The 27,311-nt window shown below is 42.1% G+C and overlaps 1 protein-coding gene across 1 annotated transcript; it reads right to left on the bottom strand.

Moving 5' to 3' along the window:
* Positions 1–24,745: 24,745 nt before the first annotated feature.
* Positions 24,746–25,540, bottom strand: LOC148930868 (uncharacterized). Its single transcript, XM_089066634.1, has one exon. It carries the CDS (start codon positions 25,538–25,540, stop codon positions 24,746–24,748), a length of 795 nt encoding a protein of 264 aa, XP_088922760.1.
* Between the last annotated feature and the right edge of the window lie 1,771 nt (positions 25,541–27,311).

Here is a 27,311-nt window from a genome sequence, read left to right as displayed (position 1 = left end):
ACTGATGACATAGAAGCCAACATGTAGCACTTAGCCATCTCATTCGCCTTATGCCACCGTCTATGCGCATCTCGCAATGCTTGGCTGGCACTAGCAGCCGGGACAGCTGGGCGTGGAGTAGTGAGTACGAACTTGTACTCTTCTGCTGTGAGAACGATATCCAAGTTTTGTTTCCATTCGATGTAATTTTGGCCTTCGAGTTTGTTTTCTTTGAGAATGGCAGAAAGAGGATTAAAAGACATCTTGACGAATTTTATTGCACTGCAAACAGAAGATTTTACTATTTGTCATAAACTTATGTAAGGAAATTGAGTAGATTAACCATAAAACTTTTCAAAATCTTACAACAGCAAAATTAATAAATTGTATCCTCCTCAGGAGGTTAATACGCATTAAAATTTCGACAATTTACTGGTCACAACACCGACATATCAATAGCTTCCTCCTCTGGAGGTTGACATGTCAAATGCTTCCTAAGCACGACCACCTGGTTTAGCATTACAGTATTTTATTTCTACAACACACTCCCATAACAATGTTCATGTGTTGATAACAAAATCAAGCTATCTCATAAATTCCGATTGAACCCTGAAACTCGCAATTCCTTAGGATTATTGTCCCTACTCTGTAGGTGGCGATAATATTAGGAATCACTTTCTAGTTCACTCTATTCATTATTTGAGAAGTCCGCCCTTATGAACTTACTGTTTTCGTAGGATTATTGTCCCTACTCTGTAGGTGGCGATAATATTAGAAAATCAGCTTCACAAAATTTGGCAGTCCAACCGATGGAGACCATATATAAACCATTAGTTCATAATTATCGCTTAGATATTTGGGTTATGGTTTTAATTAATTATCCTTTAGCCTTAAGGCAGATTAAGACTAATTAAATTCTGTTGGTATTTAATTTACTGGATAATTAAATCTTTTATAATCTTTAATATCTTAATATAGAAACTATTAATCTAGAATTTAATTCTCATTCATGTCTTACTATAAGATATATCTAAAATAAAATACATTATTTATAATCTTAATTAGACATGAAAAATCAAATTCATATAATTTCCAAGTTCAAGATTAGGAAGAATATCAATTATATTATTTAATGTATTCTTATATATATCATATCTTATAATAGATTCTAGATATATATTATAATTAGGAAACTATTAAATTATTCTTATCTATATCATCTAGGATATAAAATATTCATAGATATAGAAAATAATCCAAATATTCCTAAAATCTAGGGAAATCTTCCCAAAATGTTTTATTTCATTAAATAATATAATTTTTAATGATATCTATTAATTAAACAATTAAATAATCATTAAAATAATCTTTCGTCAATTTCTAGAGATTCGAGGTTGGCACGAATCTACACAACGAAGATACGAAGATATCCCCGGAGATTCTCGCCGGGACGGCGTGTTCGCCCCCCGACGACCGCCGGAAAACCCGCGCCTTACGGCGCGCTCTTCCTTCTCCCTTCTTCCTCCCGGCGGACAACCGCCGAGATTTCACCCTCCGTCGTCGTCGAGCCAGAAGGCGCAGCCAGAGCCACGACCTCCCGGCGATCTCCCACTGCCCGACGAGCTCGCGCGCACCAGCAGCCGGCGGCTGCTCTCGGTTGCGCCTCGCTAGGGCTGGGTCGGCTAGGGTTTCGGTATTAGGGTTAGGGTTAGGGTTTTGCGAAGAAGACCGGCGCCTCGGTGGTTCTCGGACGAGCCACCGTGCCAGGCTTCCTCCGTCCGACGCGTCTGGTGCCGCCTGGGCTCGCGGTCTCGATCGGCGGCGCGCGCGAGCCCCTGCTCGCATGCGCGTCGCCGCGTGATCGCACGTCCTCGGCTCCTGTCGCGTCGCATCGCGTTTGATCGGGGCCGGCTAGGGTTTGGCGGGCTTGGCCGGTGGCGCGCGCGAGCCCTTGCTCGCCGGCGCGTCGCCCCATGCCCGTCGCCCTCGGCTCCCACTCGATTGGCAACCCTCTTCGATCGATCATAGCGCAATTCGTCCCGGCGCAAGCGCCGACGAATCGCACATCTAGTTCGTTCGAATAATTCAAGTTCTATGATTCGAATGTTCTTGAGTTCAACATGCATAAACATAAAAAATAAAAACACAAGAACATGCTTCGTAATCAATCAAGACATGCATACATGAATTTCGCGAAATTTAAATCCAAATAATCAGAGCCAAAGACTGGCTCTGATACCAATTGTTGGTGCACGCAGCGGAAGAGCATGTAAATAAATCACATAATAATCAGATCTATTTAGCAGATTATTTAGACAAAATCTATTCGCGTAATTATCACATGTATCATGCTCATAACTTGAATTAATCATGCTTTAAGAATATTGAAAACCTAAAACATGCTTTTCTACGGAGTAGAATAATACCTAATTAATTCTCCAAAGAATTGAAGATGGCTAGCGACTTCTCCACGTGTAGCTTTAAGTACTAGACCACAAATCTTCTCTCTGGTTCCCGAACTGTACTCTAATATCAGTGTGGGCTGATCTTACTAGAATACTAGGACTTAAATAAAGAAGACAGAAGAAATCCTTTTTGGAATAGGACTCAAATTCGAAATCTCCTACAGCTGGGAGAGATCGAAATTTTCGAAAATTGCAATATGAGATATTGTGTATTTTCTGTCTCCTTTATTCTCCTATTTATATTAAGTTCCTTTTGGGCCCAGACAGGGATCTATGGAAGGCTTTGGATATGGGCTCATCCAATTTACTTTTTACTAATTAAATTGAACCCACAATTTAATATAAGTTATAATTGGAATATTACGAGCAGCCACTACAGAAGTAATATTGAACTCTCCCCATCCAAATCCGAAATTATAAGTAATCCGGGTTTCCGTTTATCTTTCATTTCCCGTGCTTAAGATTAATATGTCCATTAATTAATTAATGTCTGCTATTGACTTAATTAATTAACTTCTTATTAATTCCAAGAGTGGACTTAGCATGAAACAGTCATTTATTATTCATAGAGTAATCATACTCCAACTAGCTAGGTTCCGAATAATAAAACTTAGTTTCGCGCTCCTCTTGAGGACATTATCAAACGAGACTCACCTCGTGCACGATTCAATATAATAGCAATCCTAGTACCGCTAGATATCGATCACCACTGCCCAATATATCAGGATAATTGGGCTACGAAAAACCCGCACCATTTGATAAGTCAAAGCAATGCATAATCAATACCGTATGCTCAATGCTAACCTACATTGATTAAGAAATAAATATTTATCAAGACCTCGCCTTTCAGTAGATAGCCCAAGGCAAGTCTTGCTGTTAGATCCGTTCAGTGCTATACCACACCAATGTCATCTTATTTCAGTAAGGCTTAGAAATATACGGACTGACATTGCAACCTTTCTCGATGGGTAGTCTAATTCCATCTAGGTTGTGAAATTCATATTTTTCTTTGTTTAGAACTGACCGTATTACCTTAAAGTGGACGACGCCCACAACCGGTCTACTAAAACAAAGACTTAGACTTTGTTAAGTTAACTTATACATTTAAACATGCATTAACATCCATTAAATGTAAAACATAACAACATTATGACAAAAATAATCTGTTTTATTCATTGGAAAATAAAATAAGAGTTTTACAGTATTCAATCACTCGAAACGTGATTTCTAGTATACAAACTCTAACACCTCAAACATCACAAAGGTGAGGTACTCGAACAAAATATCTGACATCGTGGGATACACCATCTACAAATAATGTGTGTCGATCAGATCTTCTTATCCTCATACATAAATATGCGTATAAAGCGTAAGAAAGTAAACGTGATGCAATGCATATGCTAAGTCACTACGAGTCGCGCCCTCACTATGTCATAATTAAGCACTAGAAGGAGTCCTAAAAGGTCAGTTATGTATCACATCTTACATGTTCACTATCGTTCGAGAATTCTAGTGATAAAGTTCTTGGTGTCGTTTGCCTAGCTTAGGAAAGCGTTGGCAACATACTTTTTTGTTCTACCAAGGCCAAATATAATATTCAATATACAAATCTGTAAACAATATATAAATAACTTACCTTTGCCTGGTTGAGCGTGTTGGGGTGGGTGCTGGGAGTCTCTCTCTTGTTAGACGAGAAGTCTAGCGGAACAATGCTAGACTAGAGATTATTGGAAAAAAGACTCTCGGGTTCAGAGCATGAAAACCTGGCTCTAATACCACTCTGTCACGACCGTAGTTAGCTAAGGATAGCATAACCCGGTTTATCGCGACTAAGGAGGGATTATAAGAAGCGGGAATAGAAATTAGGGGAGGTTAAGGTCAAGACATAGAATACACACAAATTATAATAATAAAGGATATTACTTAGCAAAATATACTCGATCAAGGGGACTCGAGAGACTGTTCTTACAAGTTCGACTTATACGAGTTTAGAAATTTAATAATAAGCGAGGCCTTATTAATGGCACAGCGGAAGCAAAAGAACGCGGTTCATGTGTGGAGACATGAACCTCCGAGAGTTTTATTCTTATATAGCTACTAGTCTGCCCTCCACAGCACTTGATCCACCCTTCCACGATCAACCTGCATATTTAGAAATATATGCAGGGCTGAGTACGAAGGTACTCAATGAACACATTACCGAAAAATACACATATACATTTAAAAAAAATATATTGCCAAGTCATTACCACAGTAACACTCAGGGGTTTTATTGAAAAGACCTGAGCTTACTAAAATATTCACATTGGGCCCTTTTTCCTGTACTTAGCCATATCTGATCATCTTGTGCCGCTGAGATGGTGATCTCATACGGTCACCTTCCCTGCCCAACAGGACAGAGGTATCCTTGTGCCGGGAAGGTGGCCACCTTCCACGGTCACCTTCTCTGCCGTCCGTTCACGGCCAGAGGTATCCCGTGTACACTAGTCCGAGCGGGGACACCACCCTCACTGGGACCCGAATTCGACTTATATATATATATCATCATTCATAATTCACTTGGCCTTAGCCAACAGATAGGCATCATACACAAAACATTTATGGCGAGACAATATCAATAAAATCACGAACATGTGTTCGAGTTTTCACAAAATATAATTTGTATTTTTAGTATAAGAAAGCTCACCTTGATCGCCTAGTTTTCCTTACTTGACTCTTTCGTTCCGATTCTACTTGCGAACGTACCCTTTTAAAATATCACAAATGGGAAAGTACTATTTTAGTCTTAAAAGTATTCTAATTAAATCAGAGAACATGTCTCGAGCTTAATCTCTAAAAAAATACTAATACTAATAATAATAATAATTATTATTATTATTATCTTTATCAATATTTCTAAAAAGCTTGTTTTATTTAGTATTGCTTCCTTTGCGATTCCCGTGTTCCGACGGAATAACTAAAATTCATGCAAAACTATAGTAATTCGTTTATCTTACTAAATCATTTTAGCTTGGGCCCATAAGTAATTAAATTCAAATTTGGCAATTCTTTAATTACTTTCTACATTACTTTTACAACATCAATTAAAGGAACCCAATTATATTATTTCAAGCAGTTGGGCTCAAATTAATTTGTATGGTCCATCTAATTAATTTAGGAGCCCAATTAAAGGAAACCCACATTCAAAGTCCCTAGCCTTCTTCTTCCTCCCTCATTCATCTAGGAGAAAGAACTCTCCCTCTCTCTCTCCGCCTTGTTACTGCCGCCGCCCAGCTCCAGCCCCGCCGTCCTCCTCCGCCTCCGACGGCGCCACTCTCCTCTTCCTCATCTCTCCCTCCCTTCTCTCTTTCTCTTTCCACAGATCTCTGCAGACCTCCGTGTCCCCCCACTCCCCCGTCGTCGACCTCAGGCCCGCCGTCGCGCCACCGCCACCACGGTTCTGCCCCAGCCGCCGACGCCGACCCCCTTCCGGATCTGCCGTGGCTGAGAACACGGCGGCTCGCCGCGGCGGCCTCCCCCTCTTCCTCTCTCGGTTCTCCTCCCTTCACCGCCGGCATGCACTACCTCCGCCGCCGACGCCGTTCTCCAACAGATAGGGATCAACCTTCTTTTGTTCATCTATTTTCCCTCTCTCTCCCTTTTACTTTATCAAGATTTTAATTTTTATTTTATTTATTTATTTATTTATTTATTTTTGATGATGAAACTTGAAATTTCCAAAATTTCAGATTTTAAGAATGAAAACAGTGACGATTTTCGGAGTGTGGGCTGTTGATTGTCGGCGACGGAGTGCCGAGGTTGCTGTCGGAAGTCTCTCCGACAAATTCCTATGTTATTCAAGCTAAGTTCTTAGTACCCCTTAAAGTCTGCCATTTCTAAGTTCTTGAGAGGCTATAGCAACTAAGTTCTTGAGATGCTAAATTTACATATACGCAATTCCATTAGATACTAATTTGGCATTTTGGACAGAGGTTGCTTTATACCTATATGCAGCATGTTGGATACTAAATTTGTGTCTTGAGCAGAAGCGTATTTGCCTATATGTGAAATATTCATGGATGCTAAATTGGTGTTTGGGGCAGTGGCTATGTTGTTCTTATGTGTCATGTTGAGAAAGTGGGAGAGAAAAGTAAGGTTGTTGGTGCTCATTTAGACAGTTTTTACGATAGGTTTATATTAAGAGAGAGGGGTCTTGTAGTTTTTACCTTGAAAGGTACTAGGTGGGGCTTTTGCTCCTGCAAAGGTTGTCCTCTTCCTTAGTTCCCTTCGTATGTATATTTATGTATATTGTCAGAATCTCTGGTTGGGTAGGTGATAGAAAACGAAAGGTTGCTATTGAAAGCTTACCTACCTTTGTGTAAAGCTCTTTACTTGTCTGAAATCTCCACACTTTACTATCCTTGTCCTTTGTATACTGTTATAAGTGGTTAGTGAGTTGAGTTTCTCCTAAAAGAGTGGTGTTGTAAGGGTTTCTAGCTATTTATATGGACTGCTTAAAGTAGTCACTTGCTAGACAATGTATTAAATGCAGCTGATCCTTCTGGCACCAAATATCCCTTTGCAGAGATATTCATCATTACTGAGTAAAATATCCTATGTGGAAATTATAAAAAAAAGAGAAGGGAGAATATAGACCATTGGTTTGGTCTGTCCTTCATTAAATGCCTCTGAGCATAGAATCCTTACAGATATGAGACGTTTCATTTATCTCAGGAGGCTTATATATTTGAATTGCTTAATATGATTAAAAGTTATACGTGTGACATGTTTCTTTCTCCTCTTTTTTTTTTTTTTAGGAATTAATTCTATTTGGAGAGATATTGCCATCGTGCGACGACGGACATTCCCTATAACAATTTGGATTGTTGAGATGGCGCTTTCGGAGTTTGAGCGTCATTTATTGTAATAGATTAGATTTGTGAAATTGGACCTTTGTCGGATGTATCAGATATTAGTTTTGGTTTTGAGATCTTATTTCTTTATTTGTTATACCCATTTATGTGTGTGTGTATATATATATATATATATATATATATATATTATTTACTACCTACTCAACGTCAAAATAAACAATAATGAAATTCTATCGTGATCCGGATTTAATCACAAAGTCATTTATATATATAATTAAGCCAATACTGGTATTTTTAATAATAATGTCTTAGCGGGTTGTTACACAGGTATAGGCGAAATCCTTGATACCCCCGTCGTTGTTTTGTTTGACACAGGCGCATCTCATTCTTTCATATCCGAGTTGTGTGTTCAAACCCTAAGCTTGCCTACTAGGAAATCCGAACATAAGATGATGGTGTCCTCACCAGTAGGAGGAATGATAGAGATCTCTCGTTTTTGCTTGAACATAGAAATCGTACTAGGAGAACGTAGGTTAGTGGTTCGCGACCTGCAAGTTATGGCGATGAAAGACGTTGATGTAATCCTAGGAATGGATTGGTTGACTGCGAATTTTGCGACAATTCGCTGCAAGGAGAGGCTAATAACCCTGCAAACTCCGGGTGCGAAACCCATCGTTTACCACGGAATCTCGATGAACCGACGAATAGCTATAGTCTCCGCGTTACAAGCCACTGCTATGCTAAAGAAAGGACGCCCGGCCTATCTTGTCTATCTCCACGGAAAAGAAAAGGAGGAAGCGAGGCTTGAAGACGTTGCTGTCGTACGAGATTTTCCCGATGTCTTTCCCAAGGAATTACCTGGACCGCCGCCCGATAGGCAGTTAGAGTTTGCGATCGATCTCGAACCTGGAGCCGCACCCGTATCAAAGGCGCCGTACCGCATGGCACCTAAGGAGTTAGAGGAGTTAAAGATTCAGCTGCAAGAGCTCATGGACTTAGGTTTCGTTAGGCCCAGTGTTTCGCCATGGGGCGCACCGGTGCTCTTCGTTAAGAAGAAAGATGGGTCAATGAGAATGTGTGTCGACTATAGAGAGTTGAACAAGTTGACCCTCAAGAATAAGTACCCGTTGCCAAGGATAGATGACCTGTTCGATCAACTCCGAGGAGCCGGAGTGTTCTCCAAGATGGATCTGAAGTCCGGATACCACCAGCTGAAAGTGCGAAAAGAGGATATCCCAAAAACCGCTTTCCGTACCAGATATGGCCATTATGAGTTCGTTGTGATGCCGTTCGGTCTAACCAACGCCCCAGCCGTGTTTATGGACTTAATGAACCGCGTTTTCCACCCGTACCTAGATACGTTCGTCTTAGTGTTCATAGATGATATCCTAGTCTACTCGAAGAACGAGCAGGAGCACGCGGAGCACCTACGGATCGCGCTGGAGACGTTGAGGAAGGAGAAGTTGTACGCCAAATTCAGTAAGTGTGAATTCTGGCTGAAGGAAGTCAACTTCTTAGGGCACATCGTGTCAGCAGAAGGAATCCGAGTGGACCCCGCCAAAGTTGAGGCGGTGCAGCAATGGAAGTCGCCATCGACGCAGAACGAGATTCGGAGTTTCCTGGGTTTGGCAGGATACTACCGAAGGTTCATCGAAGGATTCTCGAAGATAGCGAGACCAATGACCCAGCAGCTCAAGAAAGGAATCAAGGTGAGTTGGACGCCGGAGTGTGAAGCAAGTTTCCAACTCTTGAAGGAGAAATTGACCACCGCACCAGTGTTAGCCGTGCCAGAGCTTGGAGTCGACTACGTAGTTTATACCGACGCTTCAAAGGTCGGATTAGGATGCGTGTTGATGCAGAGCAACAAGGTGATCGCTTACGCGTCGCGACAGTTGAAACCGCACGAGTTGAACTACCCTACCCACGATCTAGAGTTAGCCGCCGTAGTACATGCCCTAAAGATTTGGAGGCACCATCTCTACGGAGTTAGGTGTGAAATCTTTACGGACCACAAGAGTTTGAAGTACTTCTTCGAGCAGAAGGACCTGAACATGCGACAACGGAGGTGGCTCGAGCTGGTGAAGGACTACGATTGTGGTATCAACTACCACCCTGGCAAGGCAAACGTAGTAGCAGACGCACTAAGCCGTAGAAGCCAATCGCAACTCGCCGCCTTTCTGGCAGTCGAGGAGAGCCTAGCGAGAGAGTTGAGTAAGTTGCAGATAGAGGTAGTTAGAACTCCCGAAACCGTGGAAGGCCGGATTACCGCGTTGATAGTGGAACCTGATCTACGAACGAGGATCGTTGCAGCTCAACGGCTAGATGAAAGATTAGAAGAGATTCGAGTCGAAGTGAGAACCGGTGAGTCCGGAAGTTTTAGTGAGGCTTCCGATAACGCTCTTACCTTTGAAGGGAGACTGTGTGTGCCGAACGACGAGAGTCTTAGGAACGAGATCTTAAGCGAAGCGCACGAAACCCCATACACTGCTCATCCCGGGAGCACGAAGATGTATCAGGATCTGAAGAAGTCCTTTTGGTGGAGCGGCATGAAGCGAGACGTCGCAGCTTTCGTGGAACGTTGCTTAGCCTGTCAACAGGTGAAAGCCCTGCACCAACGACCGTACGGGAAGTTACAACCGCTGGAGATACCCGAGTGGAAATGGGAGCACATCGCTATGGACTTCGTGACGGCGTTGCCAAAAACCCTCAAAGGAAATACCGCGATCTGGGTGATCATCGATCGACTTACCAAGAGCGCGCACTTCATACCAATCCCCGTGACCCACGGATCGGATAAGCTGGCTCGGATCTACATTCGAGAGATCGTGCGACTACATGGAGTTCCAGTGACGATTACGTCTGATCGTGACCCGAAGTTTACCTCAAAGTTCTGGATTAGTTTGCAACGCGAGCTTGGAACGCGTTTAAACTTTAGCACCGCTTTCCACCCCCAATCCGATGGACAATCCGAGAGGACGATACTAACTCTCGAGGATATGTTAAGAGCCGTGGTGCTCGACCGAGGCGGAAGTTGGGAGACCGCACTCCCACTGATCGAGTTCGCCTACAACAACAGTTTTCAAGCAACGATCGGCATGGCGCCATACGAAGCACTTTACGGGAGGAAGTGTAGATCACCGCTTTATTGGGACGAGGTTGGCGAACGAAGAGCGCTTGGACTAGATGCAGTCGAAGAGATGGTCGGAATCGTTCGACAAATCCACACGCGAATGAAGGAAGCTCAGGACAGACAGAAGTCGTACGCCGACGTCCGACGGACGGATTTGCAGTTCCACGCTGGCGATAAAGTTTTTCTCAAAGTATCCCCGTCGAAAGGGATAACGCGTTTCGGAGTCAAGGGCAAACTGAAGCCGCGTTTTATCGGGCCGTACGAGATTCTAGAAGGAGTAGGACCCGTAGCTTATCGTTTAGCGCTGCCGCCCAGCCTTGGGGGTGTGCACAACGTGTTTCATGTATCGCAGCTGCGGAAATACGTGTTCGATCCGAAGCATGTGATTCGTAATGAGGATATTGCTGTAAGCCCGGATCTGAGCTACGAGGAGCAACCCCAGATAGTCTTAGATCGAAAGGTTCAAACCTTGAGAAATAAAACTACAGCCTTCGTGAAGATTCAATGGAGAAACCACGGACCCGAGGAAGCCACGTGGGAACAGGAGGATAAGATGATGGAGCTATACCCGGAACTCCTTCCGTGAAAGGTACCAAATTTCGGGACGAAATTTTCTTTAAGTGTGGTAGGATGTAACGCCCCGGAATTTAAAACCCTAATCTTAGAGCCCTAGAATTAATTGTTGATGACGTGGAATCGAGAATGCTTTAAATTCGTGAGACGAGTCTATGTTGAAAGTTGAAAAGTCAAACTTGTTGATTTGATGATGTGGCATGTGTTTTATTTATTGTTGTGTGGCAAATTAATTGTTTAAGGGTGAGTGAGAATGTTGGAGAAAATTTCCATAAATACTTGTCACCCTAATTCTTGTGAATTTCAAACCCTAGCCCCTTTTGTGGAGGATTTCTATTTTTCCGGATTTAATTTAATCGTTGGGATATTTATTTAAATTAAGTTCTAAGAGCCAATTATTTCCTTATTTAGAACACAAAAATCGAGCCCCCCTTATTTTATAGTGATTTTCGAAAATCACTATTGTTGGGAAGGAAGGAATTTATTTTATTTTATTTGATCCCTTACTTGATTTCCTTCCATACCTAGAATATATTTATTCTACAAAATCTTTCCATACTTCAAGAGATCTTACCTTACTTTATTCTAATTGATAGTCAAAATCCATACCTTATTTAATAGGCATAGAACACGCCTATTTCTAGCTTCCAAGAGGGAATTCTTATTTTTATTTTGCTCCGTGATATTTTATTCTACTCCGTAAAAAAAAAAAAAAAAAATACCAAAACAAAACCATGGCTAATTAAACTAGCCTAATTTTCGAAAATAGGGAGATATTGCCATCTCCTATTTTTGTTAATTTTCCTTCTCTACTTCATCTTATTATTTTATTCTATTTAATTATAAGGCAAAAGATCCTACCAAATATTCTATTCTTATTACCTAAAGATCTCATTGGACTCTATAAATAAGAACCAACCCCAACCCTAGCCCCCATAATTTTCGAAAACTTCACCCCCATATGCTCTCTCAATTTTCTTCCACTTTACTCCATAAATCCTTCATCTTTTGAGAAGAAATTGAAGTTTAATCCGTGGATATTGAAGAACCAAGCCTATACTTTGTTTCTACCGATTGATTTTCTCTAAAAAGGTATTTTCGTTTAAGAGTTATGTTGTTCTTCTTATACCTCTCCTTTTCTTTTCTTCCAACCGATTTAATCGGTGTTCTTGAACCTTCATGCATATTATTGAGAGAAAACGGGATAAGAAGGGATATGGAACATGTGTGTGTGTGTGTGTGTGCCGAGAGGGTGAGGTGTGTGTGTGCCGTGTGTGTGTGTGTTATGCGTGTGGTGTGTGTTGTGTAGTATGTGCTTGATGGCTAAATACTTTTGCATGACGTATGATGATAGATCTAGGGTTGAGATGCTAAGAAATATATGTATGCTAAGCGTGACTTGAAATTAGTAATTCTTGGTGAGTGTGACTTGAAACTATAAGTTATGAAGGTTTAGGTGAATCGTTGGGAAGAGAGAAGTAACGAGACATGCATAAGTTAAGAATTATAATTGAACCTAATTTGTGAATATGTGCCTATGTGAATTTAAAGGTGAAACCTCGGTTGCGAAGCCAGATATCGGAAAAAGCGAAACTACTTGAAATCTAAGCAGTCAAGGTGGGCTTTACTCTCAAAAACTCTCTTTTATTTTTGTCAAAGATAATTATCGGAGCTATAAGGGTGGTTTAACTGTTATGCCATGCCTATGTTTGTTTTATTGTGAGATTGTGTGCCTGATGCCTAGTTTGTGAGTTCGCTCCATTGGGCTATAGGGCTATGGATATGATATACGAATTCGGGTCTGAGTATGGGCCGCAAACCCTACCAGGCTGTGTACACGAGGGGATCGGGAGCCGTCCTAGCTAGTCGGCCGGTCTCGTGGGCGAAAAGCGTGGCCACGCTTTCGTCGCACCATGGAAAGATTGTGATATGTGATTGTGGAATTTGATGAGAAAATGGGGAGTTATTTTGACTGGCCAGTCTATGGAAAATAATTTGTGATACTCGTGATATTTCTCTTAACTGCTTAAAACTCGAGTTCACTTGGTAAGGGTGGCATAACTTTTGAAATAAAATGTTTTGGCAATGAGCTCACTGAGTATTTCAAAATACTCAGCCCTGCATGTGTTTTCCTATGTGCAGGTTGAATGATGACGAGCGGTGGCGGGTGTTGAGCAGCTTACTTAATGAATATGGATGTGTTGAACTCTAAGTGTAGTTGTGTCACCATACATAGCTATGCTTCTCTCTTGGTCGTTTTCCGCTGAATTTTTGATACCCTTTGGAATTTCTTTTGGGATATTTGCGTCTTACTTTTGTTTGTGGCCTTAGCCCTTTTCCTTATGATTTTGTCTGGGATACCATGTCGTACATTTGAGACTTTTGAACCATTTATGATATCCTCCTATTCTCTCTTTAAAATTTCTAGGTCAAGTCTTTACTATTAATTACCCTGATATTTCTCTTTAAATGTAACCCTGGCCTATATTTACTTCTTTGGAGTCGGTTGGGTAGCAGTTCGCCGCATTTATTGTACCCTAGGAGGGCGGGCTGTTACAGTTGGTATCAGAGCCAGGTTCTTTCCGCTCTGGACCCAAGAGTCTTTTCGAACTTTAGGTTGTCCTTGTAGTCGTGTCATTAATAAATTAAAATGTGGAAACGCTCAACACCGCAACTCGTATCATTCAACTGCGAAGAAAGAGGTACCAAATATTTTGTGATTTATGTTTGAAACTTGATGCTTTTGGAAACGCTGTGAATAAGGAGTAACGTTTTCCTAATGAGGATATGTTGAATATGAGAACTTGTGAAAAGCATGCCTTATGTGTTAAGAATTTTATGAATGCGAAGCGATGCTTCTTGAATGTTTGATGAATGTTGTATGAGAACTTGAAATGCGAATGTGATTATTTGGGACTATGTTGGCTTGTTGTGATGCCTAGACTTGGACTTTCGAACCTAGGATGCTTTAGCGAAACGATCACAGCGCTTGAACCAACTCTAGAAAACGCGAAAGAACTAGCTTAAGGCCGTTTGTGTACATGAAGACTCGACGAAACGTGAACAGAAAACGCACGATTAGTTATCTAGGGACGAGAACCTTGGACGCGACGTTTTGAACTACCATCTTTTGACTTTTATCCACTTTCGCAGCACCATTTGAGATCACGCACTATCTATTCTTTTCCACTTTGGTGATGGTGTTGACTTGTTCCTTTTTCCCTTTTGTAGATGGTCCAACCCTATCACGCCCTTATGCGCAACCGTTATGCCAAGAATAGGAACTTCCCCGTGGAGCGCTTTAGAGAGATGGAGTGGGACGGAGAGCAGTTCCTTCTGAACTTCGTCACCGACTTTTATGGTCATTGGCTGGACGCCTACGCGTACGGGACTACCCATCATGAGGGAATCATGCGACTTATCCACATACTACCTTCCCCTTGGAGCGAGTGGACCGCTCAGGCCTCAGTATCCTACGTCTGGTTTAGTCCGCCCAAGTATACGCCTCGAGGAGACTTCGTCGGCCTTATGGGAGTTTTGCTTCCAGCCATGTCGACCGCAGTTGACGGACCTCCGCTCCATCCGCCAACGCAAAAGTACTCGCCAGGCGCAGCACGCCGAATGAGGTATCGCGATGATGAGGAACCGCACGTTGCTCGCGTACCCCGTAGAAGAACCCTTAGGATGCGCGTTTCGGCACCTCGAAGGATCATAAGAGAGGCCGAGGAGATGCTTACCTCGATTCCTTTGCCCCTTAGCGACGAGAAGGAAGACGAGGGGATGGGACAGTTCGAGAGAGGAGAGCGTTCGAGCGCCGAGAGTGTTGGAGAGTCGGAAGAACCCGAGGAGGACGAGAACAGAAGTGGCTAGTGCTCAAATAGCGATTTTGTTTTCCCTTTCCCCATGTTTATTTTTGAGAATTCTAGAACCTTTAATTCCGTTGTTGTTTTCACAATTTCTTTGCACTTCTTCTCTTATTCATTGTACCAAGACCTTTTGGGATCATTTTTAAAATTTTATGGGGAATTCGTACCTTTCTTTCTATTACATGGCGATGAAGCCGTCTTCACTCTTTTATCCTTATCGCATGAATATACTTACTCTCTATTATCTTCCGAGTGTTTTCCACCTTATGGTGCAATCTTATTATGTTCTCTCTTGCGCACTTGTGTACCTCACAAATGTCATTATATGGTCTTTCTTTAGACCCTACTTGAAAATGAGTACAAATGAAAATCTTTGTGTAAACACACCTTTGTCTCAAAGTACCCTATCGCTACCTTGAAAAAAAATAGTGCGCTAACAATTCGAGTGTGAAAATCAGGATGCCGCCAAGACGTAACGTGAGGAATGAGGAACGTACCTCCCAGGTTTCGGTAGAGGAAAGTGTGACGCAACCAAGACCGCCGTCACCACCACCACCACCCCCGCAAGTGGACAGGGAAGTTGTGAAGCTATTCCTTGACCAGAAGCCTCCTACCTTCGATGGGATGGGTGAACCTGCCCGAGCTGAAACTTGGATACGTGCCTTGGAACGCATCTTTAGGACCTTAGTGTGTAACGATGCGGAGAAGATGATCTGCGTGACGCATCAGCTGACCGGATCTGCCGACTTTTGGCGGGACACCAAGTTGAAGACCATGTCCCAGGATCGTATAGACGAGATGACGTGGGAAGAGTTCAAGACTGAGATCTACGACAAGTACGTACCCAAGAGTTACTGAAAGGCGAAAGCCGCCGAGTTCCACAATCTCACCCAAGGACGTCTGTCGGTAACCGAGTATGACCGTGCACTTTGTGACATGACCCGCTACGTGCCGGAACAGACCGATACTGACGAGAAACTGGCCGATAAGTTTCGTGAGGGTCTTAGGCACGAGATTAGGATGGCTTTGGCAGTTCGTGGAACCCTTACGTATGCCGAGGCGTTAGCCCTCGCTTTGGATGTAGAGGCAGCAATGCCAAAAGAGAAGAGCGTAGGGAACACCGTGACGACACTGCCCCCGCCGCGACACAACCATGATAAGAGAAGATGGGAGGGGAGTAGGGTTCCCTACGACAACAAGCGATACCGCCCCACTCAGGACAGGCCACCGAACGGAGGAGGACAGTCTTCGTTCAACCCAAGGAGTGACCCCCGTGCCAGACCACCCCAGTGCAGCGTTTGCACAAGGTACCATTTCGGAGAGTGTAGAGGACCGAACCCGACTCGGTGTTTCAACTGTGGAGGAAGCGGTCATTTCTCGAGGGAATGTCCAAGCAAGGGAAACGGATCGAGACAGAACCACCAGGGTTTCCGTCAGCAGCAAAGAACGCCACCTACAGGCTCGGGAGTGAGCCGGAACCAGCCCCTGCGGCTGCAGCAACCTGACCGCCCAAGACTTCCAGCCCCGGCTAGAGCGTACGCAATAGAGCAGAAGCAGCCCAAGGTCGAGCAAGGAAAGCCCGAGAACGGAAATCTAGCAGGTATAGGCGAAATCCTTGATACCCCCGTCGTTGTTTTGTTTGACACAGGCGCATCTCATTCTTTCATATCCGAGTTGTGTGTTCAAACCCTAAGCTTGCCTACTAGGAAATCCGAACATAAGATGATGGTGTCCTCACCAGTAGGAGGAATGATAGAGATCTCTCGTTTTTGCTTGAACATAGAAATCGTACTAGGAGAACGTAGGTTAGTGGTTCGCGACCTGCAAGTTATGGCGATGAAAGACGTTGATGTAATCCTAGGAATGGATTGGTTGACTGCGAATTTTGCGACAATTCGCTGCAAGGAGAGGCTAATAACCCTGCAAACTCCGGGTGCGAAACCCATCGTTTACCACGGAATCTCGATGAACCGACGAATAGCTATAGTCTCCGCGTTACAAGCCACTGCTATGCTAAAGAAAGGACGCCCGGCCTATCTTGTCTATCTCCACGGAAAAGAAAAGGAGGAAGCGAGGCTTGAAGACGTTGCTGTCGTACGAGATTTTCCCGATGTCTTTCCCAAGGAATTACCTGGACCGCCGCCCGATAGGCAGTTAGAGTTTGCGATCGATCTCGAACCTGGAGCCGCACCCGTATCAAAGGCGCCGTACCGCATGGCACCTAAGGAGTTAGAGGAGTTAAAGATTCAGCTGCAAGAGCTCATGGACTTAGGTTTCGTTAGGCCCAGTGTTTCGCCATGGGGCGCACCGGTGCTCTTCGTTAAGAAGAAAGATGGGTCAATGAGAATGTGTGTCGACTATAGAGAGTTGAACAAGTTGACCCTCAAGAATAAGTACCCGTTGCCAAGGATAGATGACCTGTTCGATCAACTCCGAGGAGCCGGAGTGTTCTCCAAGATGGATCTGAAGTCCGGATACCACCAGCTGAAAGTGCGAAAAGAGGATATCCCAAAAACCGCTTTCCGTACCAGATATGGCCATTATGAGTTCGTTGTGATGCCGTTCGGTCTAACCAACGCCCCAGCCGTGTTTATGGACTTAATGAACCGCGTTTTCCACCCGTACCTAGATACGTTCGTCTTAGTGTTCATAGATGATATCCTAGTCTACTCGAAGAACGAGCAGGAGCACGCGGAGCACCTACGGATCGCGCTGGAGACGTTGAGGAAGGAGAAGTTGTACGCCAAATTCAGTAAGTGTGAATTCTGGCTGAAGGAAGTCAACTTCTTAGGGCACATCGTGTCAGCAGAAGGAATCCGAGTGGACCCCGCCAAAGTTGAGGCGGTGCAGCAATGGAAGTCGCCATCGACGCAGAACGAGATTCGGAGTTTCCTGGGTTTGGCAGGATACTACCGAAGGTTCATCGAAGGATTCTCGAAGATAGCGAGACCAATGACCCAGCAGCTCAAGAAAGGAATCAAGGTGAGTTGGACGCCGGAGTGTGAAGCAAGTTTCCAACTCTTGAAGGAGAAATTGACCACCGCACCAGTGTTAGCCGTGCCAGAGCTTGGAGTCGACTACGTAGTTTATACCGACGCTTCAAAGGTCGGATTAGGATGCGTGTTGATGCAGAGCAACAAGGTGATCGCTTACGCGTCGCGACAGTTGAAACCGCACGAGTTGAACTACCCTACCCACGATCTAGAGTTAGCCGCCGTAGTACATGCCCTAAAGATTTGGAGGCACCATCTCTACGGAGTTAGGTGTGAAATCTTTACGGACCACAAGAGTTTGAAGTACTTCTTCGAGCAGAAGGACCTGAACATGCGACAACGGAGGTGGCTCGAGCTGGTGAAGGACTACGATTGTGGTATCAACTACCACCCTGGCAAGGCAAACGTAGTAGCAGACGCACTAAGCCGTAGAAGCCAATCGCAACTCGTCGCCTTTCTGGCAGTCGAGGAGAGCCTAGCGAGAGAGTTGAGTAAGTTGCAGATAGAGGTAGTTAGAACTCCCGAAACCGTGGAAGGCCGGATTACCGCGTTGATAGTGGAACCTGATCTACGAACGAGGATCGTTGCAGCTCAACGGCTAGATGAAAGATTAGAAGAGATTCGAGTCGAAGTGAGAACCGGTGAGTCCGGAAGTTTTAGTGAGGCTTCCGATAACGCTCTTACCTTTGAAGGGAGACTGTGTGTGCCGAACGACGAGAGTCTTAGGAACGAGATCTTAAGCGAAGCGCACGAAACCCCATACACTGCTCATCCCGGGAGCACGAAGATGTATCAGGATCTGAAGAAGTCCTTTTGGTGGAGCGGCATGAAGCGAGACGTCGCAGCTTTCGTGGAATGTTGCTTAGCCTGTCAACAGGTGAAAGCCCTGCACCAACGACCGTACGGGAAGTTACAACCGCTGGAGATACCCGAGTGGAAATGGGAGCACATCGCTATGGACTTCGTGACGGCGTTGCCAAAAACCCTCAAAGGAAATACCGCGATCTGGGTGATCATCGATCGACTTACCAAGAGCGCGCACTTCATACCAATCCCCGTGACCCACGGATCGGATAAGCTGGCTCGGATCTACATTCGAGAGATCGTGCGACTACATGGAGTTCCAGTGACGATTACGTCTGATCGTGACCCGAAGTTTACCTCAAAGTTCTGGATTAGTTTGCAACGCGAGCTTGGAACGCGTTTAAACTTTAGCACCGCTTTCCACCCCCAATCCGATGGACAATCCGAGAGGACGATACTAACTCTCGAGGATATGTTAAGAGCCGTGGTGCTCGACCGAGGCGGAAGTTGGGAGACCGCACTCCCACTGATCGAGTTCGCCTACAACAACAGTTTTCAAGCAACGATCGGCATGGCGCCATACGAAGCACTTTACGGGAGGAAGTGTAGATCACCGCTTTATTGGGACGAGGTTGGCGAACGAAGAGCGCTTGGACTAGATGCAGTCGAAGAGATGGTCGGAATCGTTCGACAAATCCACACGCGAATGAAGGAAGCTCAGGACAGACAGAAGTCGTACGCCGACGTCCGACGGACGGATTTGCAGTTCCACGCTGGCAATAAAGTTTTTCTCAAAGTATCCCCGTCGAAAGGGATAACGCGTTTCGGAGTCAAGGGCAAACTGAAGCCGCGTTTTATCGGGCCGTACGAGATTCTAGAAGGAGTAGGACCCGTAGCTTATCGTTTAGCGCTGCCGCCCAGCCTTGGGGGTGTGCACAACGTGTTTCATGTATCGCAGCTGCGGAAATACGTGTTCGATCCGAAGCATGTGATTCGTAATGAGGATATTGCTGTAAGCCCGGATCTGAGCTACGAGGAGCAACCCCAGATAGTCTTAGATCGAAAGGTTCAAACCTTGAGAAATAAAACTACAGCCTTCGTGAAGATTCAATGGAGAAACCACGGACCCGAGGAAGCCACGTGGGAACAGGAGGATAAGATGATGGAGCTATACCCGGAACTCCTTCCGTGAAAGGTACCAAATTTCGGGACGAAATTTTCTTTAAGTGTGGTAGGATGTAACGCCCCGGAATTTAAAACCCTAATCTTAGAGCCCTAGAATTAATTGTTGATGACGTGGAATCGAGAATGCTTTAAATTCGTGAGACGAGTCTATGTTGAAAGTTGAAAAGTCAAACTTGTTGATTTGATGATGTGGCATGTGTTTTATTTATTGTTGTGTGGCAAATTAATTGTTTAAGGGTGAGTGAGAATGTTGGAGAAAATTTCCATAAATACTTGTCACCCTAATTCTTGTGAATTTCAAACCCTAGCCCCTTTTGTGGAGGATTTCTATTTTTCCGGATTTAATTTAATCCTTGGGATATTTATTTAAATTAAGTTCTAAGAGCCAATTATTTCCTTATTTAGAACACAAAAATCGAGCCCCCCTTATTTTATAGTGATTTTCGAAAATCACTATTGTTGGGAAGGAAGGAATTTATTTTATTTTATTTGATCCCTTACTTGATTTCCTTCCATACCTAGAATATATTTATTCTACAAAATCTTTCCATACTTCAAGAGATCTTACCTTACTTTATTCTAATTGATAGTCAAAATCCATACCTTATTTAATAGGCATAGAACACGCCTATTTCTAGCTTCCAAGAGGGAATTCTTATTTTTATTTTGCTCCGTGATATTTTATTCTACTCCGTAAAAAAAAAAAAAAAAAATACCAAAACAAAACCATGGCTAATTAAACTAGCCTAATTTTCGAAAATAGGGAGATATTGCCATCTCCTATTTTTGTTAATTTTCCTTCTCTACTTCATCTTATTATTTTATTCTATTTAATTATAAGGCAAAAGATCCTACCAAATATTCTATTCTTATTACCTAAAGATCTCATTGGACTCTATAAATAAGAACCAACCCCAACCCTAGCCCCCATAATTTTCGAAAACTTCACCCCCATATGCTCTCTCAATTTTCTTCCACTTTACTCCATAAATCCTTCATCTTTTGAGAAGAAATTGAAGTTTAATCCGTGGATATTGAAGAACCAAGCCTATACTTTGTTTCTACCGATTGATTTTCTCTAAAAAGGTATTTTCGTTTAAGAGTTATGTTGTTCTTCTTATACCTCTCCTTTTCTTTTCTTCCAACCGATTTAATCGGTGTTCTTGAACCTTCATGCATATTATTGAGAGAAAACGGGATAAGAAGGGATATGGAACATGTGTGTGTGTGTGTGTGTGCCGAGAGGGTGAGGTGTGTGTGTGCCGTGTGTGTGTGTGTTATGCGTGTGGTGTGTGTTGTGTAGTATGTGCTTGATGGCTAAATACTTTTGCATGACGTATGATGATAGATCTAGGGTTGAGATGCTAAGAAATATATGTATGCTAAGCGTGACTTGAAATTAGTAATTCTTGGTGAGTGTGACTTGAAACTATAAGTTATGAAGGTTTAGGTGAATCGTTGGGAAGAGAGAAGTAACGAGACATGCATAAGTTAAGAATTATAATTGAACCTAATTTGTGAATATGTGCCTATGTGAATTTAAAGGTGAAACCTCGGTTGCGAAGCCAGATATCGGAAAAAGCGAAACTACTTGAAATCTAAGCAGTCAAGGTGGGCTTTACTCTCAAAAACTCTCTTTTATTTTTGTCAAAGATAATTATCGGAGCTATAAGGGTGGTTTAACTGTTATGCCATGCCTATGTTTGTTTTATTGTGAGATTGTGTGCCTGATGCCTAGTTTGTGAGTTCGCTCCATTGGGCTATAGGGCTATGGATATGATATACGAATTCGGGTCTGAGTATGGGCCGCAAACCCTACCAGGCTGTGTACACGAGGGGATCGGGAGCCGTCCTAGCTAGTCGGCCGGTCTCGTGGGCGAAAAGCGTGGCCACGCTTTCGTCGCACCATGGAAAGATTGTGATATGTGATTGTGGAATTTGATGAGAAAATGGGGAGTTATTTTGACTGGCCAGTCTATGGAAAATAATTTGTGATACTCGTGATATTTCTCTTAACTGCTTAAAACTCGAGTTCAATTGGTAAGGGTGGCATAACTTTTGAAATAAAATGTTTTGGCAATGAGCTCACTGAGTATTTCAAAATACTCAGCCCTGCATGTGTTTTCCTATGTGCAGGTTGAATGATGACGAGCGGTGGCGGGTGTTGAGCAGCTTACTTAATGAATATGGATGTGTTGAACTCTAAGTGTAGTTGTGTCACCATACATAGCTATGCTTCTCTCTTGGTCGTTTTCCGCTGAATTTTTGATACCCTTTGGAATTTCTTTTGGGATATTTGCGTCTTACTTTTGTTTGTGGCCTTAGCCCTTTTCCTTATGATTTTGTCTGGGATACCATGTCGTACATTTGAGACTTTTGAACCATTTATGATATCCTCCTATTCTCTCTTTAAAATTTCTAGGTCAAGTCTTTACTATTAATTACCCTGATATTTCTCTTTAAATGTAACCCTGGCCTATATTTACTTCTTTGGAGTCGGTTGGGTAGCAGTTCGCCGCATTTATTGTACCATAGGAGGGCGGGCTGTTACAATGGAATATTGGGAATTTGGTTATGTACAGTAGAGAGAGAGCCGTAGAAGAAAGATCGTAGAAGAGAGATGGAGTAGCAATTATTCTTCAAGAGTACTTTAATTATTAGCTGGAGTAGCAATTATTCTTCAAGGGTACTTTAATTATTAGCTTAAATTAGTGAGGTTAATTTTGACCTTCATAATTTTATCCTTAGTTGTAACTCGTTGCACCAAACACTTAAATAGAATAATTCATAATTATCTTAAGCTATCAAACATCCAATTAAGACAAATAAACTAATTGAAACTATGATAACTATGACAGATTATATATATCTAGTCAAAACATGACATAGCTGCCAAACGAGGTCTAAATATATATTTTTTGAGGGGGGTATGCATGCCGAGTTACTATATTTCAAATTATGATTTTCATCTGGATTGGCCCAGCCCCATTTCATTATTGTTTGAGGCCCATATCATAAATCTTACTCCAGGAAAAGAAAATTTATGTTAGGCCCAAAGTATCTGCTAGTTTCAAACCCAAGCACACGACCCAAAAATAAGAAAGTTTAAAGTTCATTTAAAAATGGGATATTGACATCTAATATCACAAAATTTACAAAAAGTTAGATTTTTCTCACAAACTTTAAAATTGACAAATAATATGATAAACTTTTTCCCGAGTTTATTTTTTCCCACGAATGAAAAAATTCATGTTATTTTAATAGATTGAAAAATAATTTTGGAGGTGTACTTCAAGAAAAACTACTCCCTTTGTTTCACTATAATTGAGTCATTTTACCATTTCGAGAAGTTTCTTCATAGTTGAATCGTTTCCAAATATGGTAGTAACTTTTTTCTCTTTTTTACTTTACTCTCTCTTACTTTTTCTCTCTACTTTATTCTCTCTACCTTTTCCTCTCTCTTACTTTTTTTATCTATTTATTTAACACATGCAACATTACTTTCTAAAACTCCGTGCCGAAAAGTTTCGCCTCAACTATAGTGAAACGGAGGGAGTATCTTCAAAGATTGAAAAACTTGAAGCTCTCAAAATTGTTGTCGAGAAATTACGAAAAAAAATCCATATCATAATATTATTTGTGGAAATTTTGTCATTCATTGGAAAAAACAAACCCGGAGTAAAGTTCGTGATATTATTTGCCAATTTTAAAGTTCGTGGAAAAAATCTAATTTTTTTAAAGTTTCGTGATATTAGATCTCTACGTTTATTTATAAACCAATTAGAACTCGGTTCACGTTTATTACACAACCACAGTTCGATTTAGATCTCTACACGGCCCGAAAGACCGCCTCTGTTTAATGTCCACATCGGTTGTGAGTAGGGCTGGGTAAACATACCGAAAAAACGGTATATCGATCGTATCGTATTGAAAAATATCCAAATGTATCAAATTTTCGGTATACCGAAACTTTCGGTACGATACAATACCGTATCGAAAGTTTTCGGTATGATAACGATATGAATTTTCTTATACCGCGATATACCGTTTTGTATCGAATATATGGTATATATCGATATTATCGTTATACTGAAATATATCGAAAATCAATACGTATGGAGTTATCGATACATATCGTTTATACCATTTACATCGATGATGATGATAATAATAATAATAATAATAATAATAATAATAATAATAATAATAATAATAATAATAATAATAATAATAATAATAATAATAATAATAATAATAATATAATTTATTTTTTTATGATTAAAAGTTTTAATCATAAATATATCCATATAACTTAATTATATATTTTTTGATTATGAAGATGTGGACAATGTTTATTTTATTATGTTAAAATTATATTAATTTTGGTTTTATTTTTTAGTTTTGAAATTATAATTTTTGGTATAAAGGTATTCGAAATGGTATAAAATTTCAGTATATCGTACGAAATATCGATATACCGTTCAGAACGGTATACCGAAGTTCGGTACGATATACCGAAATTTTGAAACGGTAACGGTATAGTTTTTTTCCATACCGAAATTCCGGTATACCGAAACTTTTGACTCGATTTATTTTAAACACGAGAAATACCCGCAAGTGTACGGGGCTAGTGTAGCAATAAACAAGTATGAGTATCGTATCCACGAAGACAAACTGTGCAGCTCAAGTACCACGAACCAATTTTGACTACTATCTAGAAAATCCGGAAGAGTTGGTTTTGATTTTTGAAAAACAATTGAACATAAACAAGACACAAGTATGCAACAAAAGACGAGTTTCAAATAATAGAACGAGATAGAGTCTTGGATCCAACTACAACGAACACGATGTGAACAACTCAACAACTTCGATTACCCAATTGAAGCCTCTAGGATTACTAGGAAAGCCGCTTCAAAAGGCTCTTGAACCTTTCCCAAGCTCCTCGGATACTCTCTTGAGGGGTCATCTCAAATGCTAGAATTGCTGATTGCCTATTCAAAGCTTCACTCGGAGGGTAGTATTTTGCTAAGAATTTGGCCACCAATGCATCCCACGTACGGATGGAGTTGGGCTCCAAACTGTCCAGCCAATCCCGGGCATCATCCTCTAGAGAGAAAGGAAATGCCCTCAATCTGATCTGCTCATCCGGTACTCCATTAATTTTCGTCGTGTTGCAGATCTGGATGAACTTGGTGATGTGTTTGTTAGGATCCTCCGTGGATCGGCCTCTAAAAACATTGTTCTCTACCATCTGAAGGAGCCCCCTCCTGAGCTCAAAGTTGTTAGCATCCACGTTGTTGCTGACGATTGCTGGATTGGACACCCCATTATAGGCAAACATATTCTGCACCGGTATCCCATTCTGCCCTTGATCTAACCGCCTCTGCAATGCTGCGAGTTGCTCTTGAAGTTGAGCATTCGTCAGAGGAGGTGGTGGATTGTTATTCCTGTTGTTCCCCCTGTTTCCTCCGTCCATCAGAAAAGGAGGATGTGGTTCAAACTGGACAGGAGAGTGAACTGGTGATAGAGAAGGTGACGGTGGTTCTTGAACTGGTGAAGGTGACCGTCTCTGGATCGGAGAAGAATCTCGGATCCGCTGGTTTAGCCTCTTCAAAGCGTTTCTCCTTCTGTTGGATGCTTCGATCTCAAGATCAATAGGCTCTAGAGGTAATCCCTTAGAGCGTGTGTGCATAAAACCTGAAAAAGACAACACAAATCTGAGAGCTCAAAGAAAATAAAAATAAAAATTAAAGCAATAAAATCTAGAGTAGTAATCTCCATCTTTACCACGATATTAAGCTAAAAACACAAATTGTCCCCGGCAACGGCGCCAAAAACTTGACTAGATTTATTTTAAACACGAGAAATACCCGCAAGTGTATGGGGCTAGTGTAGCAATAAACAAGTATGAGTATCGTATCCACGAAGACAAATTGTGCAGCTCAAGTACCACGAACCAATTTTGACTACTATCTAGAAAATCCGGAAGAGTTGGTTTTGATTTTTGAAGAACAATTGAACATAAACAAGACACAAGTATGCAACAAAAGACGAGTTTCAAATAATAGAACGAGATAGAGTCTTGGATCCAACTACAACAAACACGATGTGAACAACTCAACAACTTCGATTACCCAATTGAAGCCTCTAGGATTACTAGGAAAGCCGCTAGTCTAGGCTAAGCCCTCTCTCGAGTGCACTTAACCAGTTGATTAATTATTAATATTGAAGTCTCCTTCTAATACGTCACAATTAACTCCTTAAAACAAAAGGCTCAAGCCCCTCACTCTAGAATGCCTTCTCTCGAATGCAAATTACCTAGGTGTTGCTCATTCTTTTATTAATCCTAATTGGGTATCTCTCGACTACTCAAACTAGGACAACAAACCCAATTGGTAGCTAAGCAATTGAATTGAAAAGGCACAAGAACGAAACAAAGAAATCACAAGAGCAAAGGTAATCAGAAGTCCTTGAATTAATCCAAAGCATTCATTGTAGTCTTCACCAAAACTCTACAAATGATTTAGCTACTCATATCCAAAGCAAATTCACAAGAGAAATCCATAGAAAGAGATTTGAACATAGTAAACTAATAAAGATACTCCCAAGGGTGAATTGAATGGGCAAATCGTCTTCGTCTTCAAACTTGTTGATGAATCGGACTCTTTGGCGCTTCAATCTGCTCTCAAAAGGTGGAAACTGCTTCTGGGGCGTGTGGAATGTGTCCTGGAGTCGAACCCTAGGTCCTATTTATACCCGGGGCGAAAAATAGAAATTAAGCTGCAGTCGAGCAAATCGCCCGGCCGGGCGATTTCTAAGCAACAAAACGCCCGACCGGGCGTTCTTCTTGAAGCGCGAAGTTGCGCAAAACGCCCGGCGGCATTTTCAGAGGGAAAAACGCCCGGGGACAGGGGATTCGCCCGGTCTGAGAGGCAAAACGCCCGGGGACAGAGAATTCGCCCGGCCTGGCTGGCAAAACGCCCGGCTAGTTGTGTGAAAATGCCCGGCTTGATCTTTTGGCTGTCATTTCGTCCGTTTCCACCTGTTTTGACTACAAAAACTCGACAAACTTATCAGAGCACTCTAATTAAGGGATCATGGATGAAAACTCAAGTAATGTGCTACAATATACTCAATTAAGCACTGTAAACCATCCAAAACACTTGCTAAACTACGAGTTTATCAACTTTCGAAACAATAACGATATGAAATCATTTCATATCGATATTTTCGGTATGATAACGAAACAAAATTTTTGATACGGTATATCGTATCGACCCAGCCCTAGTTGTGAGAGTGATACGTTCAATATTTCCTAATTATTTAATTGCATTATTTATTAGATAAATTAGGGATTTGCATATCTTTTTATTATATTGATTTTCTTGTTTATTAAGTTAGGGCTAGTCGTATAAATAGGAGTCATTGTATCAAAGCACCCGCGACTACCTTTTATTCCTCTG

The sequence above is a fragment of the Salvia hispanica genome, chromosome 3 (assembly GCF_029641045.1).
Source record: "Salvia hispanica isolate PSC_SH4W2 chromosome 3, Shi_PSC_v1, whole genome shotgun sequence".
Lineage (NCBI taxonomy): Eukaryota > Viridiplantae > Streptophyta > Magnoliopsida > Lamiales > Lamiaceae > Salvia > Salvia hispanica.
The sequence above is the reverse complement of the archived record's forward strand: the minus strand, read 5'-3'. Positions and strand labels throughout refer to the sequence as shown.

Excerpts from the sequence above, each read along its gene's own strand:
- LOC148930868 (XM_089066634.1), bottom strand. The coding sequence starts at position 25,540 with ATGCACACACGCTCTAAGGGATTACCTCTAGAGCCTATTGATCTTGAG.